This window comes from Echeneis naucrates, chromosome 7 (genome assembly GCF_900963305.1).
Source record: "Echeneis naucrates chromosome 7, fEcheNa1.1, whole genome shotgun sequence".
NCBI lineage: Eukaryota > Metazoa > Chordata > Actinopteri > Carangiformes > Echeneidae > Echeneis > Echeneis naucrates.
Window position 1 is genome coordinate 471,698 of NC_042517.1, and position 18,854 is coordinate 490,551.

Genomic DNA, 18,854 nt, shown 5'->3' on the forward strand with positions numbered 1-18,854 from the left:
CCAGGACAGAGACAGAGACAGAGACCAGAGACAGAGACCAGGACAGAGACCAGAGACCAGAGACAGAGACCAGGACAGAGACCAGGACAGAGACAGAGACAGAGACCAGAGACAGAGACCAGGACAGAGACAGAGACCAGGACAGAGACCAGAGACCAGAGACAGAGACCAGGACAGAGACCAGAGACCAGAGACCAGGACAGAGACCAGAGACAGAGACCAGAGACCAGAGACCAGGACAGAGACCAGGACAGAGACCAGAGACCAGAGACAGAGACCAGGACAGAGACCAGGACAGAGACCAGAGACAGAGACAGAGACCAGGACAGAGACCAGAGACCAGAGACAGAGACCAGGACAGAGACCAGAGACAGAGACCGAATACCAGAGACCAGGACAGAGACAGAGACAGAGACCAGAGACAGATACCAGAGACCAGGACAGAGACCAGGACAGAGACAGAGACCAGGACAGAGACCAGAGACCAGAGACAGAGACCAGGACAGAGACCAGAGACCAGAGACCAGAGACCAGGACAGAGACCAGAGACCAGAGACCAGGACAGAGACCAGGACAGAGACCAGAGACCAGAGACAGAGACCAGGACAGAGACCAGGACAGAGACCAGAGACAGAGACAGAGACCAGGACAGAGACCAGAGACCAGAGACAGAGACCAGGACAGAGACCAGAGACAGAGACCAGAGACCAGAGACCAGGACAGAGACAGAGACAGAGACCAGAGACCAGAGACCAGAGACAGAGACCAGAGACCAGAGACCAGAGACAGAGACAGAGACCAGAGACCAGAGACCAGAGACAGAGACCAGAGACCAGAGACCAGAGACAGAGACCAGAGACAGAGACCAGAGACAGAGACCAGAGACCAGAGACCAGAGACCAGGACAGAGACAGAGACCAGAGACCAGAGACCAGGACAGAGACCAGAGACCAGAGAAAGAGACCAGAGACAGAGACCAGGACAGAGACCAGAGACCAGAGACAGAGACCAGGACAGAGACCAGGACAGAGACCAGGACAGAGACCAGAGACAGAGACCAGAGACCAGAGACCAGGACAGAGACCAGAGACCAGAGACCAGAGACCAGGACAGAGACCAGAGACCAGAGACCAGAGACCAGAGACCAGGACAGAGACCAGAGACCAGAGACCAGAGACCAGGACAGAGACAGAGACCACAGAATTGTCCACATAATTTCATGACATTCGAGGCTCCAGCAGGTGGAGCTGTGGGCAGGTGAGAACTTCCTGCTTCACCTGTCTGAGTCCAGCTGAGCCCAGACTTTACCTTTCTGTCCTGGTCTCTGGTCTCTGTCTCTGTCCTGGTCTCTGTCTCTGTCTCTGTCCTGGTCTCTGTCTTTACCTTTTCCTCGGAGACAGAAAGGCTGATAAAACACTGAGAAACTTTGTGTTGATATTTCCTGCTGTGTGTGTGTATGCAGGTCTTCATTAATCTGCATTAATTTGACTTAAATGAGTCTCCCTGCGTCTCACTCGTCTTCTCTAAGGAGGGACTCTCTTCACTCAGATATTTTCCTGTCACTTCTTATTTTAACGGAGCAGTCTGATATTTCTGAGATTCTTCATCAGTGAATGAGTTCTTCAGCCTCCTCTTCATTATCTTCAATAAACCGAGCAAGATTTTCCTCGTAAACATATTTATCTGATTCACTGATATAATTTACATAAAGAAAGATTCATCAGCATCTTTTAAAATAAACAACAGAGTTCAGGAGCAGTGAGACGTCTTTATGACATCACACTGAAGCATTACAGTCAGATCATTTAATGCTATTTTTATGATTATTGTTGTTATTGTATCGTGTAAATAAACAGCATCGGTCCAGACTGAGGACAGACATGTCGAGACAGCTGGTGGAGAGAGAGAGAGACAGAAACCCTGAATGGACGTTTACACTGACGCTGCTCTCAGCCAATCAGAGCGCCTGCATCCCCTCCTCCTCACACCTGAGCTCTGTGATTGGCTGACAGGAGCAGAGATGCTGAGAGAGAGAGAGAGAGAGAGAGAGAGAGAGAGAGAGAGAGAGAGAGAGAGAGAGAGAGAGAGAGAGAGAGAGAGAGAGAGAGAGAACGACAAGGAGGAAGAAGAAACAGCTCCATTCTTCACTCTCTCTCTCCTCCAGTTCATCAGTTGTATCTCTGCCTCGCTTGCCCCTCAGAGCTGCTGCTGCTCATCCGTGTTGTTTTCAGCTTCCTGAGGAGAGACCGAGAGAAAGACAGACAGGGAAAGAGAGACAGACAGGCAGACAGGGAGAGAGAGAGAGAGAGAGACAGACAGAGGCAGAGAGACAGACAGACAGGGAGAGAGAGAGAGACAGGCAGACAGGGGGAGCGAGAGAGAGAGAGACAGACAGAGAGAGAGAGACAGGCAGACAGGGAGAGAGAGACAGGCAGACAGACAGAGAGAGAGAGAGAGAGACAGACAGACAGACAGACAGACGGGGGGTCTTTCTGTGATGGACCTGCTGCCCACCGAAAGCTACTGCTGTTGTTTACACTGCGGCATCATGGGAGCTGTAGTTTCCCCAGCAGCACTGGAGGACAGCTGATCAGCAGGGGATTGTGGGTCATCAGAGTGGAGATGTGAGCTGGTGGGAGGACGAGACTCCACAAACTCTCACTCTGTCTCTTTTCTCTCCATCTTTCTATTCTCTCGCTCTCTTCCCCCATTCCACCCCCCCCCTCTTTTATCTCTCTCTCCTCCGGACCCCCAACTGGACCGAAGAGGACTCAGGATGGGCTGTCGCCTCACCCGCATCAAGGTGAGTGACCTTCCCCAGGTAGAGAAGACAACATGATGTGATGTTTGCAGAGATGACCTGCTCGTCCACACGAATCTCATCACAAAGACAAATACACAAATATATACACACACACGTCTAACCCTGTGTGTGTGTGACTGTGACGTCTCTTTGACTCAAACATTTAAAACAAACTGAAGCCTCAGTGTGGAAACATTAAATTAGGCCTTTAATCTCACAGGAAGTGACCTCCTCCTGCGTTGACATGTCAGAAGGTCGATTCTCCCATCAGCCTCAGTGTGCGCTGTATTTAGCCATGATTAGCCGGTGTTAGCAAGCTAAAATGTGGCTGATGGTGATCACATCCAAACACACCTGATGTGTGTTTGTTTGTGTGGTCTTTCTTTCGTCCAGCGGCTCAGTCCTGATCCTGGTCTGACAGAGACCTGAACATGAAGCCATTTTCTTTGCCTGTGTGCAATGAATCCTGGGAAATGTTGGCAGGGGTTCTCTTGGATCGCTCTAATTGTTGCCTCTCTGAGTTTTGTCCGACTCTGAAGCTGAAAAATCTGCAACAACAGCAGGACCGACGTGACACATTGGCCTCCGAACGCGGGACCCGTGATCCTCCCTGTAACCCCTCCCCCCCAGTTTGTCCTGGACAGGACAGAGATCTAACTGGACCTGACAGCCAAGGATGACAACACAACACTACACAACACACTGATGATGAATGTTCACAAACACTCACGACACACAACAGGATTCACAGGGACCGATGGCCTCCACCAGCGGGTCAGCGTCCTGTGTTCGATCAGACACCAGCAGCGCTGCAAAAGCATTTCTGCTCCTCTTTCCGACTTGAACGCAGCTTTAGGACTCCTTTCTTCTCCAGCAAATACAGACAAAGGCCCAACGTGTGTAGAAAACAGCTGAAGCTGCTCTGACCAACACCGACAACTTGGTATTAGTTCAGAGGAAAGATTTTCTTTTGTGTTTAGGAGACACCAGGAATCATTAGAAACCAGATTCTGACCCAACTGACCCATAATGGAGGAATTCCAGTCCACATGAATCAGAATCAGATGGATCCAGGTTCTGGACTTCTTCCCAGACTTTCAGCACAATAACAGGAAGCTGTCACAAAATGTAGCAAACATTTCTGTCAATTTATTTCAGGCTGTTTGAAGAAAAACTGACGCTCGTGATATAAACCACACAAAACAAAACGTGACTCACTTTCCACTTCAGTCAGCGAACAGAACCTTTTCTCCTCCACACACCTCTGAGTCCGGTCCAACAACAAGCCGACTGATTCAGTCAGCCTTCACAAAAAGGAAGAATATTTTGTGAATATTTCATTATGACAGACGTTTATTTCTCATCATTGTTGACATCTTCATCGTGACAATTTGGACTAAAGATTGCTGGGAACCTTTGGTCCTGCCACATTGCTAAAGTTAGCATAACAGTAAAGAAACGTTTCCCTGTACCATGAATTTTGTTGTGTTGTCCACAAGGAACACGCGCAAATATAGAAAATAGATAAATAAAAAATCTTTAAAAAAGATAAAAAAATAGAATAAAAACAGCAACAGAAAAATAATCAGTGTGAAAAGTGAAACATCGAAGATTAGTGAGCCAAACGTAGTCTGATGGCGGTGAGATTTAGATTCAGGCTGCAGCTGTAACGGCGGCGGGCAGTTTGAGGTGCTGCTGTTATTTGAATAATTTCTTTAAAAGCAGTTTCCTACAGTTTGCAGTATTTGACACTTTTAGTTCAGTTTGTGTTCGAACTGTGATTTTGTGCTGATGAGTCACATTTTGCAGCGTTTGACACTTCGAGACTGAAAACTGAGTCAAAGCTGCGAGAGAGAGACACAGAGCCGAAGAGAGAGGGAGAGACATCAGTGTGTGTTACTGTCAAAGTGCGGTGGAGCGAACACACTTCTCCAGGCCAGCGCACATCACTCTCTGATGACAGCTGTGTGTCTTTGTGTGTCTGTGTGTGCGTGTTGTCTGCATGTTTCTGCATGTATGAGTTTCTGTGAAGCAGCTTTCCACTTATATGAACATGTATGTCTGTATAAACGTGCATGTTGTGTTACTGTGTGTGTGTGCGTGCCTCAGGCCTTGCACTCAGTGTACCGGTTCTGACCTACATCCAGTCTCTTTAACGTTCACAGTTTGTCATCACTTGGACTCGGTGGACTCTGTGACAGGAAGTCCGCCGGGCCAGAGCCGACTGAATGGAGACGCACTCACTGCCTTTTTTTTTTCGTTTCTCAGAGAGCTCATCCACACTGAGGCGTTCAGTTCAACTAAGGTCCAGCTGGACTCTGATCCCAAACCAGGTCCAGGTTCTGTATTAATCCAGTGAGAACCCCCCCAGTCTGGATTCAGAACCTTTGTTTGCTTTGTTGGAGGCTGAACTTCGGCTCAGATCGTTGATAAATCTGATAAATCTGAACTCTGATGTGTCTCATCAGGCCAAGACTCATGAACCTTCGCGTCACCGACACCGAGAGGAGCTGCACTTCGTGGACGAGTACGGCCAGCCAATCAGTGTGCAGGTGGAGGGGAGGAGGGGGCGGGGTCACAGGAGGCGGCATTCCCGCTGCGCGATGGAGTGCAGCACTCCGACGGAGAGACACTGGGACGCTCTAAGAGCCATGGGACTGATGGAGGGAGACGACGCCCAGGGAGACTACAGACCAGGGTGGGTGCCCCAGGAAGGTCAAAGGTCAAAGGTTTGGACAGGGAGAAGGACGGGACACTGGGGACAAACTGACAAGCTGTAGGAAAACAGTGTGATTATTCATGTTGAATATTATTGATATTCATAATCATCACTTTCTCCAGGCCGTACTACGGTCACATGACTGTGTCACCTGACCTTTACCCTGCCAATGGGAGAATGATGATGTCACCTGATGTCTATCCTCCTAATGGCTACCTGCCTCGACCTGCAAACGACCAACACCCGGCTAACAGCTACCTGCCCAGCGTGTCCTACAGCTTAGACCACCTGGACCGGCTGGACTTCCAGGTGATCGCTTTCTCTGCTGAACTTTATTATGCTGGAATGAACCGACTCTAATCTGAAACTGATTCTGGATCAGGGTCCAGACGTGTCGGCCTACCAGCCCAACTCAGAGAGCTGTCTGATTGGATGCTACAACACTGAGGAGATGGAGCACAAGACCTTCCCCAGACAGGTAACTTCAATCCTCAGTCAGACTGTGTTGAAGTCTATAGGAAAATGTCCCTTCTCCTCAGTAAACGTTTTCCTGATGAGTTTATGGTCTCAGTTTGAAATACAACATTTTTAAAACGATGGTCCAATTTTTCTCATTCTGTATGAGTTAAGTCATCTGTCTCTGTGTCTTTAGTCGGACTATCGTCCAGCTTGGCGGTCCGATCATCCTCTGGGATACCTTCCTGTCAGCGAGCTCGACAGCGGGCTGGGCTGCGGCCCCGACAGTCCTCACCATCGGGTGACCTTCTCCGAGGCCGAGACAGATGCCATGTCGTCGCTGCCGGGCCACACCCCTTCCTCCCAAGGCTCCTCCTCTTCCTCCGAATCCCTGATCTCTTCAGAGCCCAGCGACTCGGGCTTCCACAGTGTCAGCACCGGAGAGCACAGGCGTCTGCACAAGATCCACGGAGGCCACGGACACCGGCAAGCTCAACATCTCCGCTCAGGCCACTCCCCTCGAGAGCAGAGAGGACGCTGGGATTTAGAGTCCATCCCGGAGACAACCCCAATGACTCACCCAGGGGCTCCACAGGCTTCCTGCTGCACTGTGGGTAACAGCACGACCACAACAGTCCACTTCCACAGAGCGGAACGGAGTCCGACCTTACCTCGCCACCGTTCGCCGCCCTCCCCCTCCATTGGTAAATAAAGAGTCACTTTTCCTTAAATTTTCATCTGAGGGCACAGAACTGAACCAGACTGTCGGGTTTCAATGCTGATGTGAGTATTGATGGCTAATGATCAGCGAAATATTATAGATCCTCATAGTTTAATCAGCTGGGAGCCGGAAACAAACACCTACTGGGACACTAACAATCGCATGGATCCCAATCATCCCAGTTGTCTGTCTAAAACTCTGCTGTGTTTGTCCACAGGTTGTCGTACTGAGCCCTGCCAGCGGAGGGCGCAGTGGTTGGAGCAGCAGCAGGGAGGAGGTGGGACCATCGACATTCCGGGACGAAGTCGAACAATCACAGATCTGAGTGAAGGGCAGCGGCGCCGCCGGGCCAGTCACCCCAACATGGCGGACCCAAATGCCCTGAGAACTAAACTCCAGACGAGCCAACCGGGCGCCACCAGCAGCACCCTGGGGCCGAGGAGCAGGGCCAGTTACCCCAGCAACTGCCACTCCAGCAGCCACCTGAGCATCGACAGGACCAGCCTGTCCAACCGGAGCAGGGAGGAAGACTCGCTCTCTAAGAGTCCGGGATCAGGATCCAGCGGAGCGTCGGACTTCCAGGGTGTACAGACTCTTGGGAATCGCGCTGGTAACTTTAAAGGCTCCCCAGTTACTTTTTACAGCACACTGGGAGCTCCCCCACACCGAAATCTTCGCTCTCCACCCTCCCCCCGCTCCAGACTGTCCAATCAGAAGTCTGTCAGGAATCAGCTGCTCAGAGCCCGAGCTCACCGATTGGCCAGGGAACGCAGTGAGGTCACAACTGATGAGGAGATGCGGGGGGAAGGGCAGAGAGAAGGGGAGGACGAAGGGGAAGACGGCCGGTTGGCCGGGCGATACTGGAGTCGGACGGAGAGAAGGCGCCACCTGGCGTTGTCACGGCAACACAGAGAAAGGAGAGGAGGGGGCGAGGAGCAGGCCGGGGGGCTTCAGGGGTCGATGTCATCGCAGACGGTTCTGGAGCTCAGCCACATGAAGCAAAACCGGCTGAGAAACAGCAAACTGCTGGACGATTGGACAACGGTGGAGGAACTGCTGACTCACGGGACCCGAGTGGAGAGCGACAGTCAGCTGTGTCCGAGTCCACTGCTGTCTGTCACCACCGTCTGACCGGACAACCACTTCCTGCTGGACACTTCTGTCACATCACAGCTCAGCCGGTCCAACGCAAACATGGCCAACATGGTCCACGTCAAACATCAGCTTGTTCAGTTAACCTCTTCGTTATATTCTAATCTCACATTTCTTGCTGCGTTCGTTTATTGAAACGTTTATTTAACTGTCAGGAACCAAAAGGGAAAAATCATTCAGGTCAACTTCTGACGCTCTGATTGGAGGATATCAGAAACCATCAACAGGAAAACATGTGATCCGGTACTCCGGTCCAGTCTGCAGTGAATCAGTTCGTTTGTATCCAGTTTCACAAATTATTATTCTCCAATTTAGCACTGAAGCAAAATGGGAATAAAGTTTCCTGTGTCTTCTCCGATAAATAAATAAAACAAAGAAACTGAACTTGTAAACAAAACGTAAGTGTCAGTCTGCAATCGGCCATCTTGGTTTTGTTAAACGGAGCTGAGCATCAACACACAATCGCTGACTGTTGATTCTCAGTGGATTTCTTAAAATACCTTACACACCTTTTGACTAAACATTTGCACAAACCCACAGTAGAAACTATTATGAAGCAGATTTCCACTTTGACAATCCGGACTTGTGACTCGCTGAGGCAGCAGGACTCAAACTGCTGACGCGTCTCATCTGATGGCGCTGAAACAAAGGAAGGATGGAAGAAGGTAAAAATGTGGCCAAAGATAATTAAAGTGGAACTCAGGAGGGAAAGAATTGATCCCTGCTAATGTTGAAAAGAACATCAATCATCAAGTGTGACAATCTTAAAGTCTGAGTGGCTGTCAGATTTCACGCCGTCTGTCTTCACCTCTTTTTTCTGCTGCGCTGCCTTCATTTTTGTCTCCATGCCAGAAAACGGCAGAAATCTTCTCTGTTGGCTCAAACAGCCTCCTGAACTCTTAAGCATAAAAAAACCAACCAGTGTGAAGTTTCTTTTATTTTGAAAGGTTCCTTTTCACTTCCTAGTGTTTTGTTTAGCAAACGAAGGTCAGAAATCAAAAAACACAAATTTTATTTTAATGGAATCGTTTGACATGAATTCACTGAGTCAGAGAATAACCTGAAGATATGCTGCCACAGCCGCAGCGGTTAGCTTAGCAGGAGCTCATCGACTCATAACCGCACAATAAAACCACGACTGATTTTGTACAGACAAAATAAAGGCGATGTCACACATTCATTCACAGAGCTAAGCTAATTAGCTGCTGGCTGTAGCTTTACATTTAACCCTTTGGCTCTCAGGATATTTCCTGTTTCTGAATTCTTTTGGTCTTGCCTTAATTAATCGACAATATCAAATATCTTCACTCCGTCTGCGTGTCGGCACTTTGGACAGAAGATGACGGCTGTTTTCACACTGTGACACCTTCAAACACTCATGTGATTTGATCACGCCGGCGTGATCGTGAAGACGCTAGCATCGACCTTAAGGACTGCAGCAAATAACGTATTTAGTAAAATGTGAAACTGTTCCTTTAATGTGAAATTTGTTTTGAACGTATACATTTAAAATGTGAGCATCTAAAGTGTCAACACGAAGAAACATAACAACTCTTCACAATGTTGGGAGTAACGCAATGAGGAAGACCAGAGACCAGCAATTCTTAGTTTTAACCTTGAAATGACTGAAAGAGATTTTATTGATCAGAGAGAAATTAGACATCACAGATTTTAAATCTTGTAATTTCAGCGTCAAAATACTGTGAAGTCACCCGGATTGTTCTGAAGCTTCCGTTTGTAATTTGTCCATCTGCCATCTTGGTTTGTGAAACCAGAAAAATAAAACCAATGTAACAAATAAATGGAGAAGGGGGGACTTTTTCCCCATAGACTTCAATACAGTCTGACTTCTTTTTCACCCCCCAACAGTCAGTAGGGAGAATGAAGTCAATGTCAATCAGGGTTAAACGTTGATGTAATAACGCGTCAGAATATCAAACTGTTCAATGCAATTTTGTTAAATCTAAAAAAAAAAAGCTGATTTATTTTCATATTCTGTCAGAGACACGACGCTGACTGAATATCAGAGTGTGTGTGTGCTGAGAGGAGTAGAATATAAAGTTAGCCTGAGATGTTGTGTAACTGTGGACACCGAATGATGTAACAGCAGATTTTATAACATTTTCCTTTTTACGTTTTCTTCTTCTGTTTGCTCGCTGTCTGTGTGTTTGTGTGTGTTCTGCTGCACAGTGTAGCCCGAGCATGCTAACTCACCATTAACAGAAAAAACACGTCCAGCTTCGTCCCAAACAGTCTCAGGTTGGAAACAATAAAATCAATCTGACTCGTTTGATCGTTGGGTGGATCGAATTGTTTCATGAACTGTTGAAGATTTTCTGCACGATTCAAATTATCTGGATTTCGAAAACTTCTTTAGAATGTAATGATTGATTTTTTAGAGGATTCAGTTTTTTATGTCAACAAAACGAACGTCAGCAGATTCAATCTGACTGGAAAGATTTTTTTCCTTTTGGGCTCCATCGTTCCCAAAAACCATGAAAACACTTTGAGTGTCTTTGTCGCCACGAACAGAAAATGATCCTCTGAGGCTGAACCCCGACAGACCACGAGAGTCCAGCAGGGAGCTGCTCCCACAAAGAAAACTGAAAAATACAAAAACGTGATGATGATGCTTTTGTTGTTATATTTCCGCTAAAAGCAAACAGTCACTTTGATTTTCTTGTCAACATGAAACATGAAGAGAAAAACAGTCGTGTTCTTCTTTTCAGTTTCAGGAGGAGACGATCCATCTGAATCTGCTTTTTAGACTTCAGTTTAAATATTTTGGAATAAAAATCTGACTTTTCCTTCAAGTTGGAAAATGTCACCTAAATGTCGACGTGTTGTTTCTGTGAGGCTGGTCAGAAATTCCCACAGTAAATCTGCCTTGTACTCGGGTTTGTGTGTTGCTGAGCTCACAAAGATATGGGAAGTGTGCAACTACAGATGTGTGTGTCTGTGAAGCTGCAGCTTTTTGAATCTGTGAAATCTAAGCTTCACTGTTGTGAGGCGGACTTTAAAGGCCGCTGAGTTGAAACTGAATTAAAGCTGTTTTAGCTGATCTGATCATTTCTTACAATCTCCTGAAAACAGAGATGAATTTAATTTGTTTCTTATTTGTTCTTGCAGAATGAAGCTGCAGTTAAATGAATGATTGATGAGCTGCTGCAGCTTCAGAAAAAACTGTCTCACCTGAAATTAACACCAAACTGACTTCTGCTGGAGAATAATTGGAAATAAATTGGGGAGCACAGATCCATAAAATCAAGCGTCCTATTTCTGAAGCTCTGTAAGTTCAGAATTTGTTTCCTGAGCCATGAAATTAGGTTCGAATTACAGAAAAAAGAGAGGTTTCATTAATGAAATAAGGAAACTTTAAACTTCTCCAGCTGACCGGCCACATGATCCTGATCCTGGAGGTCTGGAAGATGTGAGGTGGAGCTTTGATGTCAACACCGTGACCTGGTTTTTGTTCCTCAGACCTTCTGAACATTGTTCAGCCAGCGAGCCTGATCCAGCAGGACATCGTCCAAAGCACTAGACTGTCTCCACCAGCTGGTCTTCTTCCCATCATGCACCCCGGTCCAAGTAAAGGTGAAAATGGCAGATGGACGAATCACCTTAATGTCTGTTGGGCTCATCAGATGAGTGACGGCTCTTTGCAGTCTGGACCTCCCACCTCCACCTGATAGCCAAGCTGGCGCTCCAGTCCTGCTCTCTGACCGTTGCTACAGCAACCGGCGTTTCTACGGCAGCTGATGTCTCAGCTCTTGGCCTTGTCACCATGGTGATGTGCTGTGGAGGATGATGGGACTTATTTACAGCAAACACTCATCAGCTGTGCAGAGAGAGGAGGCAGCAGCAGTGACATGAAAACCTCCTGGACCGGCCCAGTCCACCGCCATGGGAAACAGGGGAACACGCGTTTTATTTAGAATCTATTTTCATGCTGTAATAAAAGCTGGACTCTCCTCCGACCCTCCTGTTTTCTCCAAACATCAAGCTGTGTCATCACTGTAACACGAGCTGAGGCAGAGCGCCCTCTGCTGGCCACCCCGCAGCTTTACAGCTTGAACATAATTCAGACAAATTCAAAACAAAAAATAAATCTGTGGTGTAGAGCTAAACTGTCCGTTTTTTGTTGTGGTCATTGAACGCATCTTCATGGTCATCAGCGCTGATCAAACAGGAAGACAGAAATCTGGACTTATATCAAATTTATTCCATAAAATACAGCTGAAAATATGCGTGTGAAGCTCTGAGAGGCAGCGATGCTACAGTTCCACCTTAAAAATGTTCCACAGAAATAGGCAGCTTGCTAAATCTTTTTACAGAAGAACGTGACCTTGAAGTAAACAGCTTCTTTAGCAGCATGACAGTAAAGTTAAAGGCCGGCTGGTCCTGAAGACTCTCCAGGACCTGAAGCATGTGCTTCCTAAAGTTTTTGTGCTGATTTTGTAACTTGATTGTGATGCAACTAGAGGATTGTGGAAGTTAAATGGAGTTTGTTTCATGGTTCAGTTGTTGTGTCTTTATGAGAAAAGTAAACACAACAGAGACACACAACGATAAATGCTTTCAAACATTAAACCCAAGCTCCTATTCAGTTTCCCTAGAAGATATCAAACTACACACTGTTGTGTAAGAGCAGCAGAGCAGTTTGTACATGAAGCTGAATGTTTGTGTCTCCTGTCATTGTACTGATGTGAACATTTTCCTCCAATCAGCAGCTCAGATCAGTGTGACATCACCACAAAGTCGATTTGTTCGTTTTGATTGTTTTGTGTGTGTGAAATCACTATTTCAAATATTTGTTCCAGAGCAGGATTAAAAAATAGTCAAGCTCTCCACTAATCAGAACTGCTGATGTAAATCTGACCTCGGGTCGCCATGGTAACCAGATTCACATTTCTAAAAGGCTCCTGTGTGGACACACATGGTGAGGAAACAGAAGCTGATGATGTCATTTTAAGATTCAATGTCTGAAACTGTTCAAACTAAATTGGATTCAGTTTGACATGACAGGACACAGTAAATAATCCAGAATGTACCTGAACACATCCAGGAAATACTTTTCTTCATCAGCATCTTCAGCTGATGATGATGATTCATAATGAACGGACGGTTCAGGCGAATGTTCAAGCTAACATTAGCATGAGCTTTTAAAATGCCAGACCGCAGCAGAGAAAGCTCACAAACGGCCCTTTAAAGTTCCTCTTTGAGGTTTTTGACCTGCGCTTGTTTAACTGTGTTCCTGTAAACTAACGGTCCCTGACTGACCTGCAGGGGGCGACAGAACCAAGACTGCAGCAATGAGCCCGCACAGAGAAGAATCAAACAGCCTTAAATCAGCCTGAGGAGCAAAGACCCCATCCAACACATTTTTACCAAAAGAGTACAAACTTAATGTAAAAAAAACAAAACAAAACTCAGACATGGCACCATTCAAAATCTGTCGGAAAACAGTTTCCCTCCGACATTTAAACTGAAAGTGCATCAAACACAGGAAGTGATTAGCAGGAGCTGTGAGCGTGTAGCAGCGACGCCATCTTTGATAGATGAGTCTTCCCTTATCACAGCCTGTAATGTCATCAGGTGTCCCAGCTGTAACACGCAGCGGAGTGGAGTGGGAGGAGCTTCAGCCATCGTCATAGTAACTTCTACCTTCAGATTGTGTGGGAGTCTCAGAACATGGCGGTCTCTGGTTCTGTTCAGTCAGAGACGTCTGTCTGGGTTAGGGTTTGGTGCCGATGTGATCTGTGATCTGTGATCTTTTCTTCATGATCCTTCTGCTACTTTTGATACTGAATTAGGAAACATCAGCATGGAACTGAGCTGCTTTAAGGCTTTTAGGGTACAACTGAACACACTAATGATACACTAATGGTAAAATGAACACAGAATAATATTTGAGAATGAAGTTGTGATATTTTGACAAAAAATTGTTATTTGATAAAAGTAAATGTAAATGTTAGTCGAGACGGTTTGCACTGTAGTTGTGTAATGTACGTCTGCAGAAACAGTATTAACTTTTTTTAATTTTCTCTTTTGAAGAATAAAAGATTTTGTAATATTACAACTATATTTAAATAGGAAATGACTGAATAGAAATACAAAATATAGTTAACATTTAATAAAGAAATAGAACAGCTAACCCTTTACGACATGTTGGACAATATTTCCTCATCACAACTTCTTACAGCATTGGGAATTGATTTCTTAAAATAATTTTCTTCTATGATCGTTTTCATTGTTATATTTTGGCCTCCTCCTGGAATATTACGAGTGTATTCTCTCTTCTTCTTCAAGTATTTCAACCTTTTCTGTGAAATATCATTTTAATTTTAATTAGTTCTAAATAAATGTATTCCTGAATAAATGAAATTCATTTCAATATGTTTCTCTAAATGAGATATTCTAATTTTAATGTTATAAATCCAAACAGTAATGTTGTGTTTGATTGTTGACGTTCAGTTGTGGTGTTATTAATTTGTTGATTAATTTGTGTCGGTCTAGCCCTCCCCCTCCACCTCCCCCAGGCTGTGTTTTACCAGGAACTCTTTGATGGTTGGCTGATTGTCTAGCTCCGCCCACTGCTCCTCCAGATGCTGCAGAAGCTCCTCCCACTGCCGTTTGTCCTTTCCTGTCTGCCATGACAACCGAACCACCGCCCGTAACAAAGGCAACAGCAGTGGGTGGGGCCTGTTGAGAGGCGGGTTCTCAGTCAGTGGGTGTGGTTTATCCTGGAGAGGGAGGGGCTTGTCCTCAGCATCGGTTTGGGCCTCAGTGGGCATCAAGACCCGGATAGCCAGGTCGCAGTGATCCCGGGCCTCCTCCAGCTGGTCCACTTCTTGGAAACAGCACAACAGCCCCACCAGAGTGAAGAACCAATGGGAGGGGGGAGGGGGCGGGGCCTGAGCTTGGTTGTCGTAGTAACTTGCCCAGCCCAGTTTTTGTTGCAGCCTCTTGGCGTTGAGCAGCGGACCCAAAGCCTCCTGGTACTGTCCAACCCTCGACGAAACAAAACAGACTCTTCAACAAACCAAAAGGTGATTCTGCAGGAACGTTCCGACTGAAGTTCAAATCTCGTTTTAAATCAGAGGCCTTCCTGCTATCTGAAACAAGAGGTCCAGAACCTGATCCAGACCTGATCCCTGACTGAGGATGGCGTTTTAAATGATTTCATTCATCTTTCTGCCTGTTTGCTGAATAGAGTCCTGATCCTGTTTCCTTTAGATGGCCCATCATCCCTCCCTCAAGTCTCCAGAGATCTGAACGATCAGCTCATTCCTATCATCATACTGCCCACATTTCTGATCATAATGTCATATAAACCGTCAGCAGCTCTGTCCAAACGCAAGAAAGGGCTGAGACAGTCTTCAAACACAGGAAGGAGCTGAAGATGACGATCAGCAGGGAGTCGATAGACTTTCACAATAAAAGCAGAGAGAAACAGTTTGAAGATCTGAGTGATGTTTCTCTCCGATTATCATCTCTGTTAAAGTGTTTCCTCTGGGAACAGTTAAAACATGGAATAACCCTGCCCCTCCGTCAGGTGTGTGTTGGGTACCTGATGAGCAGCTGCCCCATTTGCAGGTCTGTTAGGTAGAAGAAGTGCCGGACACACGGCGCCCCCCGCAGGGCGGACAGCGAACACAGGTGAGACAGGTACTGCTCGAACGCCCGGCTCCGCTTGGCAATTGTCTCTGCCGTGAAATTCCTGCGCAGCTTTTTTCCTGAAGTGACAACAACAAGCTGTCCAGGTTGCTGGTCTGACCCTCTCCACCCCACCGATGACATCACTCCTACTCACGTGGGAAACAGACACGATCCATCTGGTCACCATGATTACGACGCAGCGTGGCGTGAAGGCGTTGGAAATCGGAGTATCGCCGGGTGATAATGGCGGGAGTCTTGTCGCTGCCGCCAGACTGGATGACGTGGACGGTGTAGAGCTGGAGAGAGATGAAGCACAAACCTCGTTTCATTCTTTGCATTCATGATGACTCATCCAGACACAGACAATCAGACACATCCATCGCAAAACACACAGGAAATAAACCAGAGACCTCGGCTGTTAGAGTTCAGACTCCTGAGGAGGAGTTTAAATTCAGGTTCAACTTCTGCAACTTTCAGTGCAGACTTCAGTATTTTGCTGTTTCTAATTGGTTCCTCAGAAACCTGAAGACAAAACATTTCACTGCTCAGTTCTCTGTTTCACATGAGGAACTGAACGCACCACGTATTTAGAGGCGCCGTCCTGCACCACGCTGGCGTCAGTCACTTCAAACAACAAGCTGTCTGTCAGCCGCCTCCCAGAGGGGGCGGGACTTCCTCCTGTGAGTCCACGCAGGCTGCGCCAGCTCTCCTGAAGCTGACGGGTCAGCAGGGAGGAGGGTAAGGGGCTGACTGGGGACACGCCCACAGAACTGGTGTCTGCATGAGACAGGTGGACGGACAGGTGAGATGGGTGGAGGGTTTATTCATCCCACAGTGTTTTCAGACTTGACTCTCTCAGATCACACACTCTCCCCACCTGTGCTGCTGAGCCCCTCCTCCATCGACTCTCCCAGGAAGTCAGAGTCGCTGTCTGGACCCGACCCCTCGCCCTCGGCACAGTCCTCCACTCCTCCTCCTCCTCCTCCGTCGAAGCACAGCGTCCCTCCGAGCCGATCGGTTACACACTCGTCCTCCTCCGCCAGCTCCGCCTCCAAACGGTCCTCATTAACCTCCTCCTCTTCCTGCCCGCCTCCAATTTCCTGCTCTGGCCCCGCCCCCTGACCATCTTTAAACAGCGAGCGCCTCAGACGGTCCAGCAGCCGGGATGCCATGATGCTACCTGGCCAGTGCCAGGAAAGGGGGGTGGCTGCGGAAAGCACAGAAGATTAGTTTAGTTGAAGGCACGGATGTTACAAGATGGCCAGTTTTCTCCCAAACAGGCATCGAAGGTTTTTATGGGGTGACGACCTTTTTACAGAGAAGATGCCAAACGTTTGCTGTTAAAGGTCCATACAGTTCCGCCCCCAGCCCCACCCGCATGTTTCCAATGCGATCATCTGACTCTTCTTCACTGAACTGCCTGATCACAGTCAGCAGCAGGCTGAGCTGGCTCCGGTTTCAGAGCTGGCAGCCTCTCTCAATGGAAATCATGTCACACATGAATAATACAGCTGCCTGCTAAGTCAGCCTGAAGCCAGGAAAACAAAACCTACAGCGCGGCCTCGGCCTGAAGAGCTTCATCCACATCCTTCACTCACTTTTCACTTCCAGATGTGAACCGCTGGAGGGAAAAGGCTGAAGTTCGTTCACTTCCTGTCTTTAAAACATCAGTCGTGAGCAGCTTTCTCTCTATCAGTCACTGAACAATGGCCATTCTGGATTTCTGGCTCCACAAGCAGCCACGTTTGCAATTCATCCCCGTCCACGAACAAACAAAACTGGGTTTAAAGTCTTAAATTGGCCATGTTGTTGCTTTTCTTCTTTGTTTTCTTTGCTGTGGGTTTGGATTTAGCCTCTGTTCAAAGAAATATTTTCACATTTTGATTCCTATGGGAATTGTCTTTGAAACTAATATATTTAAGTTCAATAAAGAGCTCAAAGACATATTTCATCAGCTTCTTCAGTCGCGTGAGAAAAACAAAGTTGTCCTGTTTAAAGTTTGGTAGAATTTTAAACCCGATGAAATCCTTATGTGCGGAGAAGTTGTTGTTGTGTTGTTGTGTATTACTGCCAATTTCTCTCCTATAGACAATAAATACAGGAGACACATATTCACATTCAGAAAGGTGAACTGTGAATTTATCGGTCAGCTGTTGTGTCTGATGAAACTGCTGTCTCATAACTGAGAATGTCAACATGACAGCAGTGGACAACGCCACAACCAGATCATTTAATCACTCATAATTATCGATGTGATGCTAACAAACAAACAAACAAACAAAAACTAAAGCGAGAAGCCACAGTTTCCGGGGCGTCCTTGAACGCCTCACTCTGACCAGTTTAACTTTAGCTGGTTAACTTTAACCGAAGCTAACGGCTAACCGTTAGCTCACCGCGGAGTGACGTCAGAACCGGACCGCGGTCCGGACGTTAGACCGTTAAACCGTTACCCGGTGCCGGAGACAAAGGGCAGAGTTTAGATCCGGCACTCGGAACCAAGTCCCGGTAGTTCACCGAGACCCGGTAACCGTTCCGAACCGTTCCGAACCGGACCGAAGGAGGGCTGAACCCGTTAGCCGACAGAAAGTTAGCGGACAGGCTAACAAGTTAGTCTCCGGCCGCCGGACGCTCACCCCGGGGCCGGGAGCCGACCTGTCCCCGCTGCTCCTACTCCATCCCGGCTGGGACATGCAGACCTAGACGCTCCGGGCCGAACCGGGTCCCGGCAGCGGACCGAGGCAGTCCTGAATCCTGAGTCCTGGTTCCTGAGTCTGCCTTGGGGAGGGACGGCTCACATGTCGGACACCGTCCATATACGGCGGTGCACCGCTCCACCGGGGCCGGCAGAGGGCCCCCTGCAGCCGGGATATCAGCCCCCCTCCGGGGACCGGACCGGACCGGACCGGACCGGGACCGGGGCTCTCGGTCTGACTTCTATGTGATGAACGTCAGGAGGCTGTCAACAGAAGTCAGGCTGCCTTGAGGTCTATGGGAAAATGTCCCTCCTTCAGAAGAGAGGATCAGATCCTCACGTCTGATTGGCTGAATGTTTTCTGAGTGGGCCAATGAGAAGGAGGTCCAAGTGGGCGGGGCTTGGGGGCTTTGGTGTGACATCACGAAGTTCTAGATGTTTTAACCCTTACAGGCAGAGTTATGAACACCTCCCTCAGTGTTTTATGTTTTTATCTCTACACATGAATTCAGTTTTTTAACTGATGAAATCTGTTTTGAACAAAACAATGAATGAAATAAATTCACGTTCTTTGACCTGCAGGGTCTCCAACATTAGAAGGAAGCGACTGATATTCCGTCCCTGCGCTGCACTTCCGGCCTTCTGTCGGCCA

The 18,854-nt window shown here is 47.5% G+C and overlaps 1 protein-coding gene across 1 annotated transcript; it reads right to left on the reverse strand.

Annotated features, from left to right (window-relative positions):
• Nucleotides 1-12,058: 12,058 nt before the first annotated feature.
• On the reverse strand, nucleotides 12,059-18,465 carry snx21 (sorting nexin family member 21). Its single transcript, XM_029505420.1, has 6 exons — nucleotides 18,144-18,465; nucleotides 16,388-16,717; nucleotides 16,091-16,287; nucleotides 15,665-15,806; nucleotides 15,422-15,587; nucleotides 12,059-14,862 (listed from the first exon to the last, which is right to left on the reverse strand). Exons 2-6 carry the CDS (start codon nucleotides 16,680-16,682, stop codon nucleotides 14,364-14,366), a joined length of 1,299 nt encoding a protein of 432 aa, XP_029361280.1. The 5' UTR covers nucleotides 16,683-16,717; nucleotides 18,144-18,465; the 3' UTR covers nucleotides 12,059-14,363.
• Nucleotides 18,466-18,854: the final 389 nt, after the last annotated feature.

Bases quoted from the DNA above. Each gene is read 5' to 3' on its own strand.
- snx21 (XM_029505420.1), bottom strand. From the start codon at position 16,682: ATGGCATCCCGGCTGCTGGACCGTCTGAGGCGCTCGCTGTTTAAAGAT. The intron at 15,807-16,090 runs GTGCGTTCAGTT...ATCTCTCTCCAG, and splicing joins ACGGCGCCTCTAAATACGTG to CTCTACACCGTCCACGTCAT. The intron at 15,588-15,664 runs GTGAGTAGGAGT...TTGTCACTTCAG, and splicing joins GGATCGTGTCTGTTTCCCAC to GAAAAAAGCTGCGCAGGAAT.